This window comes from Mirounga leonina, unplaced genomic scaffold (genome assembly GCF_011800145.1).
Source record: "Mirounga leonina isolate KUSES-001 unplaced genomic scaffold, KU_Mleo_1.0 Mir_94, whole genome shotgun sequence".
NCBI classification, from domain to species: domain Eukaryota; kingdom Metazoa; phylum Chordata; class Mammalia; order Carnivora; family Phocidae; genus Mirounga; species Mirounga leonina.
Genome location: NW_023270855.1, coordinates 40,954,845 through 40,979,973, shown reverse-complemented (window position 1 = coordinate 40,979,973; position 25,129 = coordinate 40,954,845). Strand labels below are relative to the sequence as shown.

The following is a 25,129-nucleotide window of genomic DNA, read 5'->3' as shown; positions in this document are numbered from 1 at the left end:
GCCTCCTTGACAGTGTGTTAGTCATTATTCAGTGGCTCACCGTGTGCCACGAAGAGTGTGATCACAGGGGCTCACACAGGCTCACATGAGCATGCGTGCAGTCACGTGCATACGCACAGACCGGAGCGCACGTAGCCCTGCACACGCACGTGAGCACGCTCGTGTATGCCACACTCACCAGGGTCTCATCATGCTTTTTTCTCAGGTCTTAATCACCACTCTCAGACCCACGGGCAGGTATTTTCCTTGTGAGAACATCTATCTTGATGGGTTTGAAGCCCAAGTAGCTGAGTTTAGTGCTCTCAACATGTGAAAACGTGTCAGGTAGGAACATAGGTATCCCTCTGCCTCTGCTGCCCAGACACAGAGCCCTGGGCAGGGGAAGAGAACAGGGAAGGGGTGTCTGGGTGGCTCAGTCAGTTAAGCGTCTGCCTTCAGATCAGGTGGTAATCTCTGGGTCCTGGGATCAAGCTCCACATTGGGCTCCCTGTTTGGTGGGGAGTCTGCTTCTCCCTCTCCCTCTGCCCTTCCCCCCTGCTCATTCTCTCTGTCTCAAATAAATAAATAAAATCTTAAAAAAAAAAAAAAAGAATCAGGGGGGGAGCCCCTGGTGCTCAGCCAGAGAGGGGGGCCTCTCCTGGCCAAAGGTGCCTCCAACCTCCTGGAAGGGACTTATGCTCCTTGGATGGGGATTTGGGCCTTAGGCTAGGCCCATGGGGCCTCATGAGAGCGTTAGTTACCCCAGAGCAGGCTGAGCAGTGAGGGGGGCATGAGGATCCGTCCTTGAGCCAGCAGGGGAGAATGGGAAGGTGGGGTGTTGAGGGATGGGGGCACCTCCTGCAGGAAGCTCTCTAGCCTTTCACCTTACTGGGGAATCTCTACCAGTGGGAGGCAAGCTCCTTGAGGGGCTGACAGGTGAATCTCCCACAAGAGGGACCTAGAAATGCACACCCAGGGGCACCTGGGTGGCTCAGTTTTTAAGCATCTGCCTTCAGCTCAGGTCATGATCCCGGAGTCCTGGGATCGAGCCCCGCATCGGGCTCCCTGCTCGGCGGGAAGCCTGCTTCTCCCTCTCTCATTCCCCCTGCTTGTGTTCCCTCTCTCACTGTGTCTCTCTCTATCAAATAAATAAAATCTTTAAAAAAACAAAAAAGAAATGCACATTCAGCACCTCCTGGGCCCTCACAGTATAAGGGAGGGCAAGAGGCAGGAGCCGAAGTGCCTCAGGTAGGTAGTAGATTTCTCCTTCTGTATTAGACTCCTCGGAAGTGAAAGGTGAGCAAAACTTTAGGGGAAAGACTGCGGAGTTGGCAAAAACAGAAAATGAGCCACCATCCTTGTACATTTTTCTGCAACTGGGCTGACAGGGCAGGTAGGACAACGGACTTGGCAATGTTGAAGGCTGGAAGGGTGCTGGATGGCTTTCTTTTTAAAATGTCCTTAAATGTCACAGTGGGAATTATTTAGAGGAGGATGTGTTTTTTCCTGCTGGAATCTTGAGTCTCACATACCATCTCGAGATGTCATTCTTTGCCCATCTGATTTTCTTGCACAAGCCCTATAAAGGATGGCATTCAGTAGATGGACACCCTCTGGTGTGGGCAATTGGCCTTGCACTGCCCTCCATGAGGGGAGAGGGGGAGAGTGGACCAGAGAGGGGCCCACAGGAGCTGTCCTGCCTGAGGCTGGAGGAGCCTGCAGGAAAACACAGCACATTTCTGGGACTGGGCACCCTGGGGAAGGCCCTATAGAGGGCAAAGTGCTTGAGCTGGATTTTAAAGGTTGAAATGGGTTTTAAGGAAAGGGCCTTCTAGAAAGAGAGCCGAGCACAAGCTGGGAGGGGTGATGGTCAGGTGAGGGGCCTCCGGACTCCCTGCCTGAAGGCAGTGCAGGAAAAGGAAGGCACAGAGGTAGGAGAGACCCTGTGTTGGAGGGCTTTGAAGGCAGAGGGCAGCGCGTCCTGGGTTTGATGACAGCCGTGCAGTGCAGTGACCCACCTCTGCTGGGGGCGTTGGTGACGGTTCCCTCCTGCTGGGCAGGAAGAATGAGCACTTAGCACGGTGTGGCCCGAGTGAGCCTCTGGGGCTGTCGCTGTGCAGTTGCCACAGACAAGCCCAGCTGCGTTCAAGTGGGCTTTCTGAACAAGACTCCGGAACTGGGCCTGTCCTGTGTTGGTCCCAGGCTTCAGACCCCTTTCTCCCCGTACCACGCCCCCACAGACTATCACCAGTCCGAGAAGTCTATAAGCCCCAGGATTGTGACAACATATCCTCTCTCTTCTATGGCCGGTGTGCCAGCCACCACTGTCACGGAGGACCCATCTATTTCCTAATCGTTCATCTCAGCTCATCGGTCATTCAGTCCACAAACATTTACTGAGCCCGGCCCTTGCCAGGCCCTGTGCTGGCCTCCAAGGACCCTGTGGTGACCATGTGTGGAGGAAAGGCTGGTGGCCTGCTTTTCTCTGGAACCCTCCCCCCGCCCCCGTCTTCCTCCATGGTTCTCTCTGACTCTGCCAATCCGCATTCATTTCTCTTCCCGGGGGCCCCCTGAGCCCCCTCCCCCTGCCCCTCCACACACATACCTGCACATTTAAGTTCTAATTATTTTGTGTATGCTACATGGAGTTTTATGTGTGAGAACACTTGCTTTGAATTCTTTTATCTGTAACAAATTTGAAATTGCCAGTGGTATTGTTCAGAGGGTTTCCTTCTCGTTTTATAACCTGTCCTGTCTAGTGCCAAACACTGCCTGGCTCCATGCCAGGGCTGTCAGCCCTTTGTCCGCAGGTGGGATTCTTGAGCCATTAGAATAACCCTGCCCAAGAGCTAGCACAGTGCCCCGGGCTGTGGGGACAAGTGACAGAAGGGTGAGTGCCAACAGGGTGGTTCTGGGAGATGGGTGGGGGTGGGACCCCTTGTATGGATTTACTCAGAGCTGAAACTGAGGGCCACAGATGATCCCCAATCATAATTTTCTTTTACCTTTTTTGGGTTACTGATCCTTTTTTCCTTATTTTTTATGGAAAAATAAAAATCAAGAAAGGTATTGCTAGTAAAGAAGTTTTTAAAAATTTTAAATAAAAAATAGCAGTTTTGATTTCTGGACAGGGAGATTTTTTTTTTTAACATGGAGTGGGTAGACGTTACTTGGGTACTTCTTTCTCTCCCAAGATACACAATAGATATAGTCTTTGGATACCACTAGCTTCCCATGAGGAAGGAGTCAAGAAGTCTCAGCCAGGTAGGGTTTCCCTAGAAGTCTGGAGGAACAGGCATTGGGGTGCTTCCAGGCCCAGCAGAGCACCCTACGTACAGCAGGTGTTCACTCAGTTCATGTATTAATGATGCAGACACTGGGTTAGCTTGCTAACTGCACTGTTGGCCCCTGTCTTCCTGTGCTTGGAGCATGGCTGGGTGTGAAGTAGGCCCTTGGCCATCTTTGTGGGCTGAGGCTGTGTCCTGGTAGCCCCCGAGGGCAGGGTGAGTGCTAAGTCCTCTGCCCTGGGTCTGAAGACTGGGCGAGAGCTTGTGGAGTTTTCTGGCTTCTGCCCTACTGGGCTTGGCATGGGATAGTAGGGCCTGTGGCTTCCACAGTCACAAAGACTTGTGGTTTTAACTATCTCAACTTTCTGGTTTCAGCAGATTTTGGAAGAGAGCTGACAAGCACAACACGGTCCCCTTGGTAAAAGGCTATAGTAGTAGAATTTGCAGGAGCTAGAAGCTGGGAAAAGCTGGCTCAGCTTTATGTAATGACTTCTGACTCCTGATTAGAGCTTCCTAGCTTTAGGAGCACTCCCCCTGAGCCGGAAAACTGGGACACTTCACAGCTCAAAGTTGTCACCATGTGGGGTCCTACAGCAGGTGTCTGTAAGCCTGGGGCTGGGTGTGGAGCAGGAACCTCAATGGCTTGGGCTGGATCAGAACTCCTGGGCCACACTTGGGGCCATGGCACTTCCAAAGACAGGGTCGGCCAATGTGAACAGAGGGCCAGCACTGGGGCCTGTGAACAGGGGCCAGCACTGGGGCCAAAGCTTTTGAAAAGGCTATGGAGAAGGCGCTAAGAATTTGCCTGTGTGGCCCTGTGTCCCCTCAGAAAGATGAGTCAGGTAGGAGAGTCCTTGGGGGTATCTGGCTGGCCTGGAGGCACTCTTGAATGGTGCCCCAGTCATCATGGGCTGGAAAAGCCAGGAAATTCCTTAAAATGTAAATGCTGTGCATAATGTAGGTCTTGGTGTGGGGATGCACTGTGATTTGCCCAGACAAGTGTCAGGGTCCTGGGTTCAGTCCTTATGGTGCCCAAAGGGATGAGTCCCTAAGGTTGGGCCCCTTTTCTTCTCTGGTGTCCCAGGTCAGGTCCAGGAAAGCCTGGGAGGTGACGAGGAGAGCCCTTCAAGGAGCGGCTGACCTGGGGCTTAGCTCTGGGTGGAGACTTCAGTCTAGCTGCCTGCCTGTCTCCTTTTCCCTCTTCTGGCCCTTTTGGCTCCCAGCATAGGCCCCCACCTCCCCTGGCTCCGTCAGGAATCTCCTGCTGATGAGCTCTTTCCCAGGTCTGTGGAATATGTGGGGGAAAAAGGCATCAGGGCACTGAAAACATTAACACTTCCCTCCTACTGATTTCTAGCTCAAGAAGCCAGCTCCTTTATGCACTATAGTAAAACCCAACCTTTGGATCTCTTCCCCTTGGAATTTGTGGTAATTGGCTAAACCAGATCTTTGTAAACCGTGAATGGTATAAATATGACTGTTCAATTCACTTAAAAGACGAAGTTACTTACAAGCCTTAGCAGGGTCATTTCCTACAAATCTTGTCCAATTACAATTTATTTTTTATCAGTTGATTAAGAGAGCCTGTAGAACTTCTGCTTCCTCCAGCTGGCAAACAGGGATGGTACCCGTGTTAGATTCCGGGAACCCCTGCCCTCATGGGGTGCTCAGTCCAAGCGGAAAGACAGACAGTGAACAGTGCCTCGAAAGGGGGCAGCACTGGGACTGGGGTTGGGGGGACATGCATAGGGAGGGACCCAGGAGGCTCCACACCAGAAGCTTGGAGGAGGTGTTCAGCTGGCGCTCTGGAGAGCCTGTGGGCATGGATGCAGGAAAGCTGCTGGCTGGTCAGGAGCTCCCAGGCCTCAGGCAGGGCTTGCACTGGGGACATGTGAGTGTGCTCAAGTGACAGGCTAATGTGATAGCCTGGGGCCTGCTGGTCATGGGCCAGATCAGCCATTGAGGAATTTGGCTCCCGTGGGCTTCGGGAGGTCTGGTACCTTCTGAAATCAAACAGAAATGTGTATGAATGTGTGTGTGCTTTTTTTCTTCTTAGGAATGAAATCTAAGGTGTTTTTTTAAAATTTTTTTTTTTGTTAAAGATTTTATTTTTGAGTAATTTTTACACCCAGCATGGGGTTTGAACTCACAACCCTGAGATCAAGAGTCACATACTCTACTGACTGAGCCAGCCAGACGCCTCCTAAATCTAAGGTTTTAAATCAGGTTTATAAAGGGGTTCATGCTTTAGAAAACTTAGAATATGCACAGGTGGAAAGCCAGAGAAAAATGGTATTTGTTTTGGGTTGTAAAATGTCCTCTGGTTAAATGTGATGAATTTAAAGAGTCTCTTTGTTCATTCTCCTTACTGAACTAACGAGAAGCTATTGCACTGCAGAGGTAAATGTTAATGTACCTATAAGGGGAGCTGATCAGGCTGGCCCAGAGCTCTCCGCAGTGGTGGTCGGTGCTAGAAAAGAGGGGCTGTACCTGCAAAGTCCTCAGGGGAAGCAAGTGTGAACCTAGAATTTTATATCCAGCCAAGCTGGTCAAGTTTAACGACCTCAAAGATACACTCAGATATTGAAGAACTAGGGAACATGATTCCTATGAACTCTTGTTCAATGAGCGAATGAATGAACATTTCTAGAGAGAAACCCCTTAACACCTGAGCAGAGAAGCCATGACCAAAGGACTAGTCACCCCCCAGCAGAGTCCGGAGACCAGGGGGACGGCATCTGGCACCACTTGCACTCAGGCAAGCTACCGTCCACGCAGCGCCTGTCACAAGCACCACGGTGCAAGAGACCTTCAGCTACACTGAGCCTGTGGCATTTGATGCTTCAGCTGCCTGATGCCCACGTACGGCTCCCATGGCTCTGGGAAAGCCATGAGCTGGAGGTGCAAATGGGACTGAAGGGAAGGTCAGAGATGAACACTGCATGGATCTGCTGCTCCCTTTCTGACGGGGATGGACTTGGCCCCAGGTGGCCCTGGCCCAGCTCTCAGGGAGACACTCCAGCGGCTTGGCTATCACCTGAGGCAGGTCGAAGGGTCTGGTTTCGTTCTGCCTCATGGATGACAATTCTATGGCCTTTGTGCTTATGGGCCCTGGTTCGAAACAGACCTTACTAACCGATGGCGACGGTCTTTCCACTGGTCTTTCTCAAACCCAGCTCTCTGTGCAGTCACTACCAACTAACAGCTTTAGAGGAAAGTTACCCTTATTACCCATCCTTGTTCTGGATTCTGGAGAAGGGCAGGGCCAAATCACAGCGTTCTGAGAGATGCTCTTACCGCTTGGACCCACACAGGCCCTGGGGCTGGGGAACGAGCTCTCCAGGGCCCGCTTTCCTTGCACCTGTTGCCGGACCCTGCCCTTGCTGCCGGCCCTGGCGGTCTCTCCTCTCGTGCTGGCAGTTCCCCTGGCCTGTGCTGGGTGGCAGTAGCTCACACTCCCACCGGTCCCTCGGGCCCCCTTCTCTACCACCCTGACCCACCTGGCGAATCATCCCAAACTCCCTGCAGACACAGCTCACTGCCTGAAGCAGGTTCTCTGCCAGCCCAGATGGACTGGCCCGGGACCAACTGAGGCTTGTTGTTTGGTCCCAGGAAGAGTTCCAACTGCTAGACGATTCTAAGTGGAAACGATGAGTGGAGGTGGTGGGTACCTCCACATGGGTCTTTGTGCTCAGGGGTGTGAGTATATGTATGCCCAAGTGCAGAAGAATACTCCTGCTGTGGCGGCTGTCACCAGGCCGGCATGGTGCTTTGTCCCCACTTGTAGGGGAGGAGCTAATTCTCTGGGGTCTTTTGGGTCCTGGAACCTTGTCTTCACGGTGGGGCAGCAGCTTCCGGGGGTTGGAAGTTGGGAGGGGAGGGTGTCAGTCTCTGGGGGAGCTCTGCCTATAGCAGTGACAGCCTACCACCACCACCCAGGAAGCCTATGCGTAGTACCTTCCCTCCCAGCCAGCAGGGCATCCTCGGGCTGCAAGAGAGCCACTCAGAGGCTCTGCGCCCGTGGGCCTGGCTTCTTGTCCCATCAAAGGCTCTGAGTGCAGTAGCCGAGTGTTATGGAGACTCTCACCTCTGTGCTGTTGCTGTCAGCCGAGCAAACTCCTTTTGGTTCATAGGTGGCCGGGCAGGGTGGTGAGGGCAGCCCCCAGTGGCCTGGGGTGTTCCTGACACTGACCTAAGTACACCTGCAGTGGAGCAGGGCTGGGGGCAGGAAAGAATCTGGGGTCTGGGCCACCAACAGAGTCCTTTATAGATTGGGAAATCAAGGATTTCCCCAGCAGAGGAAACTGGGGCACACGCGCCGAGGAGGGGAGGGAGATGAGGCAGCCAACTGAGGATGGAATGAAAACTCCATTTACACGTATTTCCGATTTCATCCTTTCAAACTTTTCCATTGAGGGAGGTGTGTTTTATCAGTAATATATGTGCACATAATTGGTGGATAAACATTCATATGTTGGGGCTGGGCAAATGTGTTTTATTTTTTTTTATTTTTTATTTTTTAAAGATTTTATTTATTTATTTGACAGAGAGAGACATAGCGAGAGCAGGAACACAAGCAGGGGGAGTGGGAGAGGGAGAAGCAGGCCTCCCGCCAAGCAGGGAGCCCGATGTGGGACTCGATCCCAGGACCCTGGGATCATGACCCGAGCCGAAGGCAGACGCTTAACGACTGAGCCACCCAGGCGCCCTAGGCAAATGTGTTTTATTGATAGGGACACATGATCAGAAAGGCAGAAGGCCACTGGCCTCAAAGCTGGGTAGGTCAAGAAATGTTTTCTTGTGTGGATACTGGAATTTTCTTCTAAATTCAAACTTTCTGAGTTCTCCCATCCATTCGTGAGAGAGTTGCTCCAGGACCCAGGACCTGCACCCTGCTTCCCAAGATTCTGCAACCCTTATTATTCTGTGCCTGAATCCACAGGGACCACTGGGTGGCCCAGTGGTCCTTTGGCACAGATCTGAAAGGAGAAGGTCCTCCCACAGCATCTGGTCATAATTGCCTATTAGAAAAAGGTCAGCCATGAATTTATCAAAACCTTGTTTGAAGCTGTGGGACTCTTCCGGCTGCTCTGACTTAGAAAAACAGCTTCCTTACGTTCAGTCCCCTCCTGGTGAACAAAGACCATCCTTGATTGGTGTGAAATATTTCTCTTTTAAATATTCAGTTGGAGGTGGTGGGGGGCGTGCTCTAGAATGCCACCTGGTGTTCCCTCCGGAGCCCATCCTGTCTCCCTGCCTCCTTGCTTTTCCTTCCTTCCATCTGGTCAGCCTGAGCAGCCCTCTCTGAGTGCAGCTACCAGAGTGGCTCTAGGCGCCTCCCCACTGTGGACCCGGGCAGCCACATCTCTCCCTGGTGGCCCTGTCCTCATGGACGTACCAGTGTCTGGAGCCTCTTTGGTCAGTGGAGCTTGTTGGCTTCATGCCTTTCCTGGGATTTCTGATAGAGGCAAGCCCGGTTCTGACCAGTGCAGTCTGGATCATTTCTCCCAGCAGTGGTCATGGTACGGGGACAGGAGGCCCGAGGCTGCCTGAATCGGCTCTGTGCTTCTCCCCAACAGCACCCCTGTGGCCGGGAGGGCCCTTCCAGCCCTGCCAAACAGCTTCAAGACTTGTTTCTGATCAGTCAGTAGCCTTTAATGCTGAAAGGGAGGAAAGCTGGTAGAAACCCAGCTATTTTTACATCCTCTACCTTTCTTGGCTATCTTTTAAAAATATCTATCCCTAGATAAGCCATTTTTAGTCTTCCCTGCTTGGCTTCCAGCCACTCCTTCATATCCCTGTTCTCCCTCCTTCTCACCTACTTGTCCTCCTGTGTCTCTTCTGCTTTTATGGCACAGTCCTTCTTCCCTCCTTACTCACCTGCTCTTATCCCAACCCTTGCCAAGGAATCGTAGCCCCCAGTGGCCTTTGGGAGGACTGTTGGCCTCATGGGGCCTCACTGCTGATAATCCAGATCCATGAAACCGGGTCTTCTGTGGGGCTGGGCTGGGTCCTACTTGTGGACACCTCCCTCCCCCTTTCCTTCCTCTCTCCCTTCTCCACCCAGTGATCTTTGTTAAGGAGGGCCACCTGAGGAGGCCCAGGGCTACCCTAACCACCCTGGTCCCTGTGGGACTTGTGTCCAGGGATGTTTCACAGATGAATCTCATGGATCCCTTGCCATGGGTAGATCCTTGTGTTCAGCAGGATGGGGAGTTAGCCCCTCTCAAGTTGGTCCGGGTGGGCGAGGGCTGGGTAGTCACAGGGTGTGGCCCTCATGCGTGTAGACTTTTCTTCCATGCCTTCTCTAGTGTTGCAGACTTCAGGCACAGAGGTTCCTCATAGCACATGATTGAACGTTCCTCCTCTGCGAACTTCTCCAACCCGGGGAGGGGGGGTTGTGTCTTTTTGTTCTTTCTCTGACTTCTCTGTTTCTGGCATCTCTTCTGCTCCCGTAGATGTTGGTGCTCCCCATGAACCTTTCCTAGACCACTGCTCTCTGTGTGATCTCTGTCCCTCAGGATTGCCTGTGAATTGAACCCTTAACTCTCCCCAGTAAAAATATCTGGACTTATCTGAATTGAATCCAAGCTCTGACCCATCTCTGGATGTCTCTTGCACCCACCTCCCCACCTCAACAAAACCAAACCCAACCTTGTGATTTTGCTTTTTCATGCCCCATTCCCCACCCACCAATTGGCTTTTCTCCCTGAATTCCCCATCTCAATCAAAAGGACCACTCCTCCCCGGGCCTCAAGCCAGAATACCCCCACTGAGCCTTCCTTCCCTCTCACCCCATGGACTGTCTCCTGGGCTAGTGCCTTATTTTCACTGTTTCCCTGCCTCCACTGTCTCCTTGACACAGACCCAGAGCACTCTCTTGTTGGAAAACCTTAGAGGCCCCGCTCTCTTGGCTTTCCCCTTTTTAGCTCTAAGCTTTCCCATAGTTCAGGTGGTTCAAAGCACGTGACTGCTGGGAGCTGTTCTAGGTGCTGGGGATGTCAGGGGACCTAAACCAGCCGGGCCTGCCCTACACAGCCGCTTCCCTCCTCTGTCATGCTCCTCTGTCACGTCATGTGCTCTGTCATGCCTCGGAGACTTTCCACCTCTGCCTACCTTGCCCTTTCACCTCTCGGAAAAGGCTAGTTGGACTTCCGCCCCTCCCCTGGGCTGTGTGGGGCGTGACGTGCCGTGATTTGTTTGCACATCTGTCTCCCCTCTAGACTGTAGGCTCCCAGAGGACTGGATCCCTGTCGGATTCACTTTTTTAGAAATTTATTTCAACTAAATATCGAATAGGTATTTCTAAAGAATAAAAATACTCATAAAGTATGTGTGAGAGGTAAAGGATAACAATACAATGAACACCTGTGGACCCACTTTCCGTTGTAAGAGACATAGTTTGTTCATTCGATCATTACCTATTAGAGGGCCTGCAGCCATGCCAGGGGCCAGCCAGTGTTTGTCAATGACTGCATTCCCGAGTGAATCAAGGAGTGTGGTTTTCTCTGTGAGTCTCTCGGCGTTGCGGGGCAAACTCCACGTGAAGTGGTCACAACTGAGTCATGTTGCTGCCCCCACTCGGTCCCACTCTGAGCTCGCCGCTTACACAGCTGTCCGTTTACTTCTCACATGCTTCCTGAGTGCCCACTGAGTCCCAGGCGTGCTGTGGGCCCGGGCTACAGCGGGGAGCCAACTGTCAGAGACCTTCTCCTGGGGCTCTTCCACTTAAACAGCTCTTCAGAAAAAAGGAAAAAAGAATCCAGAGCCCAAAGTGCGGTGCTGCCCACTCCTCTCCAGCCTCACCAGGCTCCCCGGAGTGGCAGAGTGGGACCGTGGTTAAGGACAGGGACCGCTGGCCTTGATATAAATCATAATGGCTTTGCAAGTTACATAACTTCTCTGGGTAGCAGTTTCCCTGTCTGTATAACGGGCAAAATGGGCCCTACCCTGTGGCTTTGCTGTGAGGCGTAAGGGAGTTAACACGTGACACGAGCCTGGCACACTGCGGGGCTCGCGGCAAGGGCTCGGTTGGCATCACCCCGCTCTGCTCAGCACAGCGTGCTGTGTGGTGGGGCTGGGGGTGTGGCCCGCGGCCAGAGAGGACTCCGGAGCCATTTCTGCAGTTCTCTGCAGGGAAGGGCCAAGTGCCACGCTAGTCACATGGCATGCCTCGTTTCCTCAGCTCAAACAGGCTTTTGGGCCATGTTTTGCTGTTCGGAGTCATGACGTGCCTACAGCGCATCCATTCAGGAAACAGCTGTTGAGTGTTCAGTGTGTGCCAGGCGCTGCGCTGGGCTCTGGGATGCAGCTATGGAGATGGCACACGCAGGCCCTGCCCACAGCAAGCTGCCAGTCTGATGCGGGGATCACAGAGGGTACACAAAGGCAATACATATGTGATGAGTCAGAAGGTACTCATGCCATGGAGAACAAAGAGGCAGGAGGGACAGAAGCTGCACTTTATTTATTTATTTTTTATTAATCTCTATACCTAGTGTGGGGCTCGAACTCACAACCCTGAGATCAAGAGTCACTTGCTCTTGTGACTGAACCAGCTGGGTGCCCCAGAGCTGAATTTGATTTTATTTTATTTCATTTTATTTCATTTTTTAAAGATTTATTTATTGAGCGCCTGGGTGGCTCAGTTGGTTAAGCGACTGCCTTCGGCTCAGGTCATGATCCTGGAGTCCCGGGATCGAGTCCCGCATCGGGCTCCCTGCTTGGCAGCGAGTCTGCTTCTCCCTCTGACCCTCCTCCCTCTCATGCTCTCTATCTCATTCTCTCTCTCAAATAAATAAATAAAATCTTTAAAAAAAAAAAAGATTTATTTATTTATTTGAGAGAGAGAGAGAGGGAGTGTGTGCATGAGTGTGGGGGGGCAGGGGCAGAGGGAGAGGGAGCGAATAGCAGGAGATGAGGCCAGAGGGAAAGGGGCCATATCTCACGGGGCTTCAGAGGCCATTGTAAAGCCTTTGGCTTTTCTTCTGGGAGGGAAAGGAAGTGTTGGAGGGTTTAGACAGAGGAGGGAAGTGGCTGACTTATGTATGTAAGGGATTATCCCGGCTGCCGTGTAGAGAAGACCACAGAGGGGTGAATGGAAGCAGCCAGGCTTGTGCAGAACTGAAAAGAGAGGACGGTGTCCTGAGCGAGGTGGAGCGTGGAGGCAGTGGGAGTGGTCAGACTCTGAAGCCAACAAGATTTACTGATGATTGACATAGATGGGAGAAGAAGGGGTGAGCGATGGCTCCCAGGGGAGGCTGGGAGGTGCATGTGTAGGGGAAGATGAGAGCTCAGCTTGGACACACCAGGTTAGAGATGCCTATATATGTGCGATGTCTCAGTCAGGATGCAGAGTTGGCACTTAGACCAGTGAAGGGCTCAGGGGAGAAGTCTGGTCGTTGTCACTGGGTAGTGGGATTTTAAGCCTTGAGTCTGGGTGGGCCCTGAGACCCAGGATTGTGTGTACTCAGAGAAGACCGGGTCCCTCCAATGTGAGGATGGGGTTCTGGGACTGGGGGAGAGTTTAAACCGGTGTGGCCAGGAGGGAGGAGGAGGTGTTCCAGAAGGCAAGTGGAGAACTTATCTCAGGAAGGAGGGAGCACTCAGCACTATCACGTGCTGCTGCTGAAGTGGGATCAGGAACTGAGAAGTGACTGTGGGACTGATAACGTGGAGGCCATCGGTGACAGTGACCCGAGCATTTCCTGTGGAAGGGTGTACAGAAGCCAGGTGGGCCTGGGTTGAGAGGAGGGGAGGGGAGGAGAAAAGAGATGGACAGGTAGCTAAAGGCGGAAGTGGGTCAAAGTTAGTTAGTTAGTTTGTTAGTTAGTTATTTTTGTGGATGGGAGAAGCATGTTTGAATGGCAATTGAAGTCATCCAGGAGAAAGGGGAGATAGATGATGAAGGAAGGGGGAGGATTTGTGAAGGTGAGAAGTGGGGGCAAATACTGGGGGATAGACATCAAGAGGCTGGGGATGTGCCCCTCCCCCTCCAGCGGCTCCCCCTTTCTTAGGGAGACGGCAGGTGGGTTGTCAGTGAAGAGAGGGAGAGACATGTTGGAGGCTTGAAGATCAAGGGGAGAGGGTGAGGAATCATCCAGGAGGTCGGGAAAGTGAAGGGTTGGCAGGGAGCCCTTGCAGGACGGACTTTGCTGGGGGGCAGAAGGCACTGTTTGTTTCTTCACTGTCACTACAGCTAAGCTGAAAGCTAACTTGAATCTGGACCTCTGTCACAGAAATTTTGTCCCCAGAAAGACTACACTGTGATGCAACATTGAATTAAAATGCCGTCATGTACACGGAAGATTGCCTGTCATGTATCAGGCAATTCACATACAGTAGAGATGGCTACATTCCTCAGGAGACTCCGCAGACCCCGCGCAGGCTGGGAAAAGGCTGCAGCCCCTCCACGTGATGGAAGGAGCTCTCAGTAGCTCCTGATTAGCTTTCAGGAGCGTTTTTGTTTTTGTTTTTAATTTTAATTCCAGTATAGTTAACATACAGTCAGGAGGTGCTTTTCAATTCCAGCCCCATGCCTGGGTGGCTCAGTCACTTAAGTGTATGACTTCGGCTCAGGTTATGATCTCGGGGCTCCTGGGATCAAGCCCCGCGGCAGGCTGTAAGGTCAGTGGGGAGTCTGCTTATCTCTCTTCCTCTCCCTCTGCCCCTCCCCCTGCTCATGCTTTCTCTTTCTCAAATAAATGAAATCTTTAAAAATAAATTTAAAAATATCTTTAAAAATAAATAAAAAAGTAAGTAAGTAAATAAATAAATTTCAGCCCCAAATCATTCAAATAAAAGATGGAACTATGAACTTAACCAAGTGGGAATCTTTCTTTACCTAGAGATTAGTTTACGGGAAGGCCCTGGAGCGCAGGTTCCAAGTGTGGCCCAGAGATGTTGCGCCACCACATCCTGGGCCTCACAGCTGATGGCAAGGTGACCCAGAGGGGCTAGACTCAGGCTCTGGTGATTCTACTGAAGAAGAAAGTGGCAGGTCCGTGAGACTGGATAGATGGGTGTATGCTGTTGTTAGTTGATGAAAGAAATATTTGATAGACACGTAAGAGTGTTTCTTTTTTCTGGAAGAGTCTTTGTTAGACCAAGGGTGCGGCACTCCCTCCCCCCACCACACACACACACTGTTCCTCAAAAAGGAGGAAAAGCTGCAGACTGTCTTGGAGTGGTCTCCCCAGGGGGGCTCCTGGTCTCCCCTCTGAAGTGGCTTGTCCTAAGAGGTTCTACCAGTTGGCAAGCAGAGGGCTTTCATCCAGGGGCAGCAAACTTCGAGGCCCCTCCTGTCAGTCAGGCCCTAGGAGGTCAGGGGGCACCAGGGCAGAAGGCACCAGGGCAGGCCCCTCGCAGGCTGCTGTGGCCTGGCCTCCACAGTGGATCGCAGCTGGTCTAGCCTGCCTGCTGAGTGCCAGGATCCACCCCAATGAATACAGACTGAAGCAAGGATAGAATTTCAGGGAAGCAGTACAAAGCATTGCCTTTGGCTTTTTGTGCTCAGTTTCTTTCAAATTAGAAAAGGAAAATTGGGAAAAGGAAAATAAGGAGACAGAGTTTAGCCTAACAGTTTGACTTTCTACCTCACTGAACTGCTCAAGTCTGCTGGCTCTTCTGCCAGCTGCACCAGGTTGGGATGGAGATGGGGGGTCAGGCACGTTGGACCTCCCTCAGTGGTTCCTCAAGGGCTGGATCCTAGGACTCCAATCCCCCCCGGCCCCAGCCTTGCACTAACGGAAAGTAACACCTCACCCATCTCCGTGGACTTGCTCTAGCATCGGGCCTGGTGGTGGACTGCCAGAAAGAAGGTTCCTTTGTCCCTGCTGGAGACGGCATTAACTAGTCATTGGGATGCCTCCCCCACCCATCTCCAGCTGTCTGGGGTCAGCCTTTGAAGGGGACAATAGCTCTGAACTTGAGCTGCATGTTGGGATCACCTGGGGAGGGAAAGATACGAATACCAGGGTCCTTCCCCCACAGGTTCTGATGTCATTTGTCTGGGGTATATAGTCTAAGAGTCAGAAATTTAAAAATCACCCCAGGTGTTTCTAATGTATAGGTCTAGAACCTTGGTACTCACCATGTAGTCTGCAGACCATAGTCTAGGGAGGTTGTTAAAAATGCAGCTCTCACCCTAGACTTATTGAATCAGAATCTGCACTTTATCAGGACGAAAGAGGGGAACTCACGATCCTACCATGTGGCCTGGTGCTGAGGGTTCGAGTGGGAGATGCTTGTCAGGGCTCAGCAAACGGTGGCCGAGAAGATGCCACTGGGCAGGAAGAGGAGGGTGGAATGGGGCTTGGCAGGGCCACCTAACTTGATAGAGCCCTCTACAGGCTGCTTCTCTGAGAAGTGTCTCTAACGCAGTCATTTTCAATGTCATTTCAGCGTTTCCAGGAGACTGGACCCCAAGGAGCCCCCGGGTAGCCAGAGAGCAGCTTCCCCAACCCCGAAGCAGGCTTCTGCTACTGCTCCCGGTCGCGAGAGCCCCCGGGAGACAAGGGCGCAGGGCCCAGCAGGCCAGGAGGCTGATGGCCCCCGCAGGACGCTGCAGGTAGACAGCAGGACGCAGAGATCAGGGCGGTCCCCCTCTGTGTCACCGGACAGAGGCAGCACCCCCACATCACCCTACTCCGTCCCCCAGATCGCCCCCCTTCCCAGCAGCACGCTGTGTCCCATATGTAAGACCTCGGACCTCACGTCGACCCCCAGCCAGCCAAACTTCAACACCTGCACCCAGTGTCACAACAAGGTCTGCAACCAGTGTGGGTTCAACCCCAACCCTCACCTCACCCAGGTAACCACCTTCTGCGCCGGCTCCCCCCACCTACCTTCCCATGTCTCCCTCGGTTCCCTTCCCCCCGCCTTTTTTTTTAAAGTAGGCTTCATGCTGAGCATGGAGCATAACGGGGCTTAAAATCACAACCCTGGGATCAAGACCTGAGCTGAGGTCGAGTCGGACACTTAACTGACTGAGCCATCCAAGGGCCCCTCCCTTCCCCTCTTTACCCAACTCTCTTTTCCTGGTCATTTCCCTTGGCCACCAGAATGTGTGTCTTCCTGGCTCCACGATGTGGTAGCAGAGAACAGACCTGGTCGCAGATCTCCTGAGGGATTCCTGCACCTCCTGAAACCGCGGGCAGAGTCCCAGCAGAGAAGATGTTTTCTTACCCAGTGCAAGTTTGACCCAGAAAAATGGCCTCAGAAAGGGCCAAAAACAGGCTTCTGGGCAACTTTTCTCAATGGATACTCATCTGGAGAGGGCCACAAGCAACTGCAGGCTGGAGGGGAGGCAGATTTGCCTGGCCCCAGGCTGGCCTTTCTCCCTGACAGTGGGCACTGGAAGGGGGTGCTGGTGAGGGAAGCAAGGTTTTGGGGGGGGCAGGAAACTGCCTTCCAGTTGCGCTCTGGGAAGCTTCTCCTCTGGTTTCCATTCCAGTTAGCTGGGGCCTGACGTGGTAGAGCAACTAGCCATTCCCAGGGAAACAACCTTGGGGTAGAGACCCAGGCTAGGAGCCAAGCATTCACAATGGGTGACAGTGTCCTACTCTCACTAAGAGGCCACTGCAGGGCCATTTCCACGAGATTGGCCTCCCTTTTGCCCCAGAGGACCCTGGGTCCTCAGCTCCACCCTGGCTTTGTTCAGGATGCTTTGGGTTGCTGGGGGATGCTCAGCCAAGCCCCTGGAGGCTCTTTTTGGTGACTTGGAGGCTGGGTGTCCCAGTGTACTAGTAGAGCTGGGGCCATGCCTCTGAAATGAACCAAGCAGGTTTGCTGGCTTCCCCCCTCTCCTCTGGGATAACCCGGAGAAGTCTCTAGCTCCTCCCCCAGGGCTCTGCCCTTGGGCAGGATGGAGCATGGCTGGCTACAGGCAGAGGCATGGCTGCGTCTGGGACTATCAGCAGCCGGAGCCATTTGGACCTCGTGGGTGGGGGGACGAGTGAGAATAATTGTTCGCAGGTCGGGGTCTATTTGTGACATGAGGTGCCGTGGGTGTGGGATGTGTGGTTTGCGAGAGGTAAGTGTGAGATTCTGAGGAAGGAGCTGCCGTTGTGGGGAGATGACTCAGTAGGTTTGGAGTCGCTCCTGGAGTGTGGGGGCTTCCTTGAGGAGGCGGGCACACTCGTGATTATTGCATCTGTGATTAGAAACAGGCCCGTCCCTGCACTGATGGGTTAGGTAAGTGTTGGGCCTTCAGCACTTAGAACAGTGTGACCCAGACCAGAGAAGCTCACCTGCGTGCTTCTGCCAGCGAGAAGCTGGAAGCACCTGGCCCCACGGGAGCAGAGAGGTTTGGCAGGCAGGGACGAGATGCTGCTGTGGACCCCCCTATGGCCGTGCGCCTCTGGGTTCCAGCCTTCCTGAGGCGCTCACTCGAGCCGTAGGGCCTAAAGCCCTCTGGATGAGGTGGGCGGGGATCAAGGGAGAGCCATGCGTGGTACACTGGTTTCCTGGCGGGAAGCCCAGTCCTTGCCACGCAACAGGCTCCCCCAAGCCCAAGACCTTGGGTGAGGTGGGAAGGGAGCCAGCCTTTGATGTGCTGGGAAAAACAGCAGAGCGGGAGGACCTTGGCGATACTCGGTCCATCTGCCTCATTGTGCCGGGAGGAAGTGGAGGCTCAGGGCCAGGAAGGAAGGGGCCTCAGACTTACTGCAGATTCACCGTGTTTGGTGACGAGCAGGCCTCCCTACCAGGTACTTCGAGCAAATGCCGAGCCAGACAAATGCATTCGTTCTTTGCTATGAGGCTTCCCGGGCCTTCGGCATCCTGAATGACACCACGCAGCTCCAAGACACAGCTGTCGCCAGCAGCCTTTCCCAGACTTGCTTTCACAGAACATTGGGGACTGCTGTTCCATGGCATCAGTTTGGGAAACGCTGACCTAGTGCATTCTCCAGGTTCTCAGAACCTGGTGGATGCCCTTTTCTGAAGGGGTCTCCAAGCAGAACGTTTTCTTCTCCAGAATTGGCTTTCAGTGGGGTTCCTGTCAAGGTGAAAGAACCCTTGGCACATTTTCCTGAGAGGCCCGCATAGCCTAATTCTTCAGAGCTGTTGGCCTTGAGCAGAGTCACCTCCCTGGTCACATGTCCACGTAATGAGAAAACCAGTTTGTAGGTTTTGCTCACACACCTGCCGATCCACCCTGCTCAGAACCTGTTCTGGCACCTCTAACTTGACGTTATGTCAGCCAAGAAGGCCGTTTCTGGGATTACCCTGGTGTCTGTGGGCTGGGCTCCTGCCTGGCCTGAGGTTCTGGGCAGGACGAGGGGCTGGTTCTGGAGTGGGGTGCGTCTCGGTGGCAGCTGCTCAGGCTGAGCGACCTTTTCCAGGAAACCCAGCGCTGGTCCTCACGTCTCAGGAGGAGCCCTGCGAGAGTGCAACGGGAGGTGGCGCTGATCCCTGCACAGATGCACTGTGGACACTGGCCACTGGGGAGCATGTTGGGGACCTTGTCTGGGGGTGGGGGTGCGTGTCTGAAACTGCTGGTGTAGTGAGGCTCAGGCAGGGCTGAGGAGGGCTGGGTCCTGCGTTCTACCCAGAAGCTCACCAAAGCCTCATCAGGGCGGGTCAGCAGGATGCTCAGCTTCCTGCCAGCAGGAGTTCTAGAGAGGGACGAGGGCCACGCACGCGGCATGGAGAGTTTCACTGCTAATGCAGCTGCCCTTGGATATTTGGAAATGTGAGCATGGAAAACGGACCTTTCTTCCCAGGTAGAGAGAGAATCACTGGGTTGTCCCTCAAGTTGCGGCCCAGATGAGGAGGGTGACAGAGTCATTGTGCTGAATGGCTGGGTGAGGGCAGAGGAGCAGAAAGGAGGGAAGAGATGGCCACTGGAACTCAGTGAATTTGTCTTTCCACCTCATGGCATCTGTCAGAGTCTTGTGACCTTACCTGGGTCTTTCAGAAACAGTAGACTGGGTGTGGAGAGGAGAATCACCTACAGGTAGAACAGTCCATCCCATTCGGCCAGAGCAGCGGCTGAGATGTGGAACCACTCCTTTCCTGGGCAGTGGGCCTGGTCTTCTCCTATCCGTTCCCAGTCTTCTCCTATCCGTTCCTGGTCTTCTCCTATCCGTTCCTGGTCTTCTCCTATCCGTTCCCGGTCTTCTCCTATCCGTTCCCAGGCCGCCCGGGGGCTCCTGCGCTCACACAGACGTGGTGCTTGCTGATGTGCCCAGGCCCCGGATGGCCAGCTCTCGAGGCTGGGATGCCTTCGTTGGAGGATGCCCGCCCATGTACTTTGCTGGGCTTCTGAGGCCTGGAGCACGTTGAAACTGCGTGGAAGTCAGGGAAGGAGCTCGGAGCGCTCTCTGTCTATAGACCAGGAGACTAAGTCTTGGAAAGTCTTGGCCTATTCGGGGTCGTTTGGAGCAGTAGAGCTGGGGACCCCGAATCAATAGCTAGCTCTCCGGCTTTCCCTCAGGGACTCTCAGGCACCATCCTGCCCATCCACCGTACACTTTTGCTCAGGTTGAGGATAGTTCAGAGCAGACAAGCCCATCTCAGCCACTCTTCATGGTGAGGCCATTTCTTTTTGGAGTTCTGCAGTCCTGGAGCTCAGGGCAGATGAATAATTCAACCTGTTTGAAATCGTGGCAAAAGACTGCAGGTTTCCTTGTGGGGGCTGAACATCTCTCACCACCCTTAAGAGGCCATCCCTGTGAGGATGCACTGACCAGGAGGCCACACTGACCAGGAGGCCAGGGGCATTAGCGTGTAAGCCCATTCCGTGCCCAGTAGTGGGGAAAAGGCAGGAAGATTGTTCTCTCCTCTCCCTGGATGTGAGTCCTTAGAAAAGTACCTTAACTTCCCAAATGTCCGATTTCTCTAAAAGAGAAGCAGGGGGCCAGGGACCAGCCTTGGTGGCTTTGCTGATGCCTCATGCCTGCCCGGGCCTGTTCGCCCAGCTCTCCACTCTTCAGTGACTTAACATTCAGGCCTGCCACCCCTTTCTTCTCCAGGAGGGAGGCCCTTGTTGCACAAGTCAGCCTCTATCCTGGTAGCTGGGGATAGGAGAGGAGGCATGGCGATGAGCCTGCTGGGTGGAGTCTGGGAGGTGAGGTTTGGGTGGGCAGTGGGGGTGGGAGTGAGCTGCTGGAGAAGATGAGCGGTGGCCAGGGGCAGCCCGGATCTGCCAGTCCTCTCAGGGGCCTCCCTGCCCCTCTTGGAGTGGCCCGGCAGCACATCCTGGCCTGGGAACTCCTCCAGATAGGAGTCCGTCCTCACGCTAGGAACAGCGTCACACAGGGAGGGCTATGCAGACTCGGGGCTGGCTCGTGCCTGTGTTTCCAGATCTGACTGGCAGAATTGTCCCAGAGCACCACCTCCAGCGAGGCTACAGCCCACACCTGGGAGGCCCACCCTCTGCCCCATCCCTAGCCTTCCAGGTTCAGGCAGCCCGTCTGAGCTCATCTGCCTCCCACCTCTGTTGCTCTAGTCAGAATCGCTCAGAAGCCCCTCTAAAAAACTACAGAAGAATGATCGTGGTCTTTCTTCACCTATTCCAAGGTCTGGACTTTGCCAAGACCAAGCCGAAGGTGTATAATCCATTGCGCACCCCCCTTCATCCCCACTCCATCGGCAAGCCATGGTGGGCGGTGTGGAGAAGGGAGGGAGATAAGCAACGGCCATAAGGCTTCCCTCTATTGCCTGCAGCCCACTCCTTTCCGGCAAGGGCCGGGCCGCCAGATGGCCCGGGGGAGGTGCTGCGAGTGCACCACGGATCCTCCACTGCAGCCACCGGCCTTGTCCCCTTCCCTCTGTTCCTTCCTGGCCACACCGCCCCATGGGCCAGTCGGGGGTGAGGAGCAGGTGTTAGGAGGACATAGATGGGCAGTGGGCTGAGGAGAGGCAAAGGTGTCCCCCTCCTTCCTGGGCCCAGCAGTTGTCTTCACACGTGCCCAGCCTTCCCTTCTCCGCCTCCACACCAAAAGGACATGGGTCTCTAGGTGGCAGGCCCTTTGGGGAGCCTTTCTCCCACAGTATGTCTAGTTCTTGGGCAGTTTGCCTTGAAGAAGCCAGTCTCCAGGTCAATAGGGAAATGCCCGCCAAGCTCAGTCGGTCCTGGACAACCTGCCCTGCTGCCAGTCCCTGCTCCCAGGACACAGAACGCTCGACCTGTCTGCTTGGACCACTGCAAGACAGATGCCAGCACCGCTGGGGACATGTGGAAGAGACGGCTCTGCGGGAGTGGGAGCTGTTTCGTAGCTGCAGCTATCAGGCGCAGAACTCCCTCTTTTAGCTACAAAGGGGGCCATATGTACCATTAGCAAAGAAGGAATGTGAAATGAATTCAGAGCCGAAACCTGAGATTTTATTCCTGAAAAACCTGCCTTTATACGTGTGGGCAAAAGAAACAGAATAGGAAGAGAATTGAGTAAAAATGGTAGAAAAAAAGAGAAACAAGTAAAGTGGAAACAGGGAGAAGGAACAGAGGGGAGAGGCAGGAAAGGGAGGTGATGGAGAAAGCCAGAGGCAGGAAGGGGCAGGGAGGCAGGAGAGCTCAGTGAAGTCACCGGCTGCTGGTAGACTGGGGCAGGCCTGCCTGGATCCACCATTAGAAGGGCGCCCTCTCCCTTCTTCTCATCCTTTCCTTCCCCTGTAATTGCTGTGGAGGCCTTATGTGAAGCCAGGAACTGTCCTTGACACTGGAGAATCAGGTAGAACTGAAGCAGCTGTGTTGCTCAGCCCCGTGGAGCCTGTAGGCCAGAGGGAGAGGCGGCCCTTCTGATAACCACCCAAGCAAACACACAGTCAACACCTGAGGGTCAGCTCTGAGGAGGACCAGAGGGAGGCCAGGGGGCTTGATAGGATGCTGCAAAGAGACTCTTAGTGGGTGGGTGGGGCTTCTACAAGGAGGGGACATTAGACTGAAGCTGGACCGGGGAAAGATGGGGCCCGGGGAGGCCTGAGGGGAAGTGCATGGTGTGTGTGAGGGTGGCTGGGGTGCCGTGAGCAGGATCAGAGGGCCTGCAGCTCCTGCTGGGGTCTGTAGATGGGATTTCAAGGGTATCGGAAAGTGGCAGTGGGAAGGTCAGATGTGCATTTAAAAACATCTCTTTGGGGGTCACCTGGGTGGCTCAGTCCGTTGAGCGTCTGACTCTAGGTTTCAGCTCAGGTTGTGATCGCAGAGTCATGGGATCAAGCCCCACATTAGGCTCCCTGCTCAGCAGGGAGTCTGCTTCTCTCCCTCTGCCCCTCCCCTTGCTCTCTCTCTCTCTCTCTCTTAAATAAATAAATAAAACTTAAAAAAAAGAAACAGAAAAAGCCCCACCTCTTTGAAAATTAATAACGGTGATTGTACAACATTATGAATGTAATGAATGCCACTGAATTGTACACCATTTAAAATGGTCAAATGGTCAATTTTATGTTATGTTTATTTAACCACAAAACTCTCAACACCGCCCCCCCTCCTCTGGCGGCCATGTGGAGATCCCCCCGTGGGGCGGGGCTGGCTTCCAGGAGCGGGCTGGGGCGGTGGTGATGGTAGTGGAGGGCCTTGACCAATTCCTGGTGGATTTTGGAGACTAAACAGACAGGTTTGGGACATGTGTTGGACACGGGGGCTAGGCGCTAGAGATGGAGAATGTTTCCATTTGGGCCATGTCAACTTGGAGGTGCCTGTGAGCCTTCAGGTGGAGTTCAGTCGGCTGGCCTGCAGACCTGGGACCCCGGCACGCAGTGCACAGGTCGGGGCTGGAGACCTCTGAGACCCACAAGCATATTGCCATCAGTATACTTCACACTAAACACTTCAATAAGCATATCATCAGCTAGAGTTTAGTATTTATTTAAGGCGTGTGGTTTTATTTTTCCGTAAAATGTACCTATGATGAAATGTACAGAGCTCAAGTGTAGCATTCAGTGAGCTTTGACAAAAGCATGCAGCTGTGTCAGCCAAACCCCTCTCTCAAGGTGAACGTCCCCGTCACCCTAGAAAGTCCCTTCAGGCCCCGTTCCTGTCCATCCCCACCCCTCCTCCAGAGACAACTGCTGTTCTGATTTTTCTCCACCATAGATGAGTTGTGTCTATTCTAGAGCTTCATATAAATGGGATCGCACAGAATGTGCTGTTTGGATAAGGTTTCTTGCACTCAGCGTAATGTTTTTTGAGGGTTGTCTACATGGACAAGTCTTAAGAAGCCTGACTGAGAAGGAGAGGAGAGAGCCCAGGCAGTAGTAGTAGACAGGAGAGGGTTCTGGGAGGCAGGTGACAATGGCACTGAGTTCTGAGAGAGGCAAGGGGTGCCTAGGGGTGTGGGGGAGAGGGTGTGCTTGAAGGAGTGGGACCCCCCCCCCAAGGAGGCAGGTCTGGATCCTGAGGGTGGAGGAGGAAGCCTAATGTGTGGCTCCTCTTGAAGGCATCGGAAGCAGGGCAATGGTTTGAGCCAGAAGGCAGGGGAGGGGGCAGGCAGGGGAGGAGGGCAGGAGAAATTGAACCAACCATTGTGGACAAAAGCTTCCTGGAGAGAGGGAGTGAATGAGTTAGCCAGGCAGCTCTAGTGCCCCAGGAGAAGTTGGGACAGAAGTCAGTTTACGGTGGAGCCCATTTGCCTGGTGCCCATTTATCTGTTTGGGTAGAGGCCCGGAGAAAACAGGTGTGTGGTTGGATCTAGTTCTGAAGCAGACATAGGTCAAGAGAGCACAGACATTTGGCAGAGTGCCTGCATGATAGACCATAGATTCAGCTGGGCAGGAAGAGATGTGAAGGCAGAGGCTCGGCGGGTGGGGTCCACACGAGGCCCAAGGACTGCTACAGTGGGGAGGCCTGAAGTGACCTAGAAGGCTGGAGGAGGACGGCACAGGGTGATTTTGGAGGAGATGGTTTGGGGTGATAGTGAGTTGGAGGGTGAGACTGAGGGATAGCGCTGTTGGCTGAGTCAGCCCAGTGCCTGCCATCTGCAGTGACTGTCACGTCAGTTCAGTGGAAGCCTGGGAGACACCGACCACAGGGCGTTTGGGAACTAGTGGCCCTGATGGTGGGGCCTGGAAGGCAACAGCAGCTAGGAGGGGAGAAGGGTGGGGAAGCCGAGGGCTAAGCCCCAGGGGTCCCAGGGATTTTAAAGGGAGGGTGAGTGGTTACCACATTCTGAAGTCCAGGGAGGACAGTTTCTCCTGGAGAGGTCGATGGGGGACCAAGAAGAGTGTGTGTGTGTGTGTGTGTGTGTGTGTGTGTGTGTAGGGAGTTTGGGGAGCTGGCTTGGTCAGAAAAGGATGTTTTACAGGGCACAGAGGAAAGCCTGGAAGGGAGGGGAGGCCATCTAGGGGAAGCTGGGAAGAGTTGGACACCAGAGGTGGAAAGGCAGGTGTTTGTAGGAATCAGCAGGAGGATGGGTTCTTTCCGTTTCATGGAGCTCCAGGCCAGTGAGGCCTTCAAGCCCCCAGCAACAATTAAATTCAGCCTCCACTTCCCAGATCCTGGCCTCACATGCTGGGCAGTTTCCCAGGGCCTCCCCGATGGGCCATGCCTGGCAGATTCATTCATCCAGCTCTGCATTAATGTGCCCCACCCTTTGGGGCCCTGTGGCACCTGCCTGCCCCTAAGCCTGTGGGCAGCCAGGTACTGGATGGGGCAGGTGGTGTGTCCAGTGCTGGGGGGAGAGTAAGGGGGAAGGCCAGCCCCGATTCCCTGCTCCGGACCATCATTGGTCCAGGGGCCACAGTGGGACATGTGCCCTCTGTTGAGGCCTGGCCAGTGACTCACAGTGCAGAAGAGAATGGAAAGCCACACTGGCCGGTGGGACCCTCCCAGGAACCAACAGGGAAGCCTTGTTTTTAAGCTGTTTCTGTGATGTTTGAACTTGTACCAAAATGGAAAAAAGCACGGATGCAGCATCAGGCATGTC

General features: G+C 53.7%; 1 protein-coding gene across 1 annotated transcript in view; it reads left to right on the top strand.

Annotated features, from left to right (window-relative positions):
• The window catches only part of BSN (bassoon presynaptic cytomatrix protein), an 89,879-nt gene that overhangs the window by 34,419 nt on the left and 30,331 nt on the right, over positions 1-25,129 (top strand). Inside the window, exon 2 of the mRNA XM_034997001.1 lies at positions 15,669-16,077. Within this exon, the coding sequence (XP_034852892.1) occupies positions 15,669-16,077 (409 nt within the window). The remainder of the gene's footprint in view (positions 1-15,668; positions 16,078-25,129) is intronic.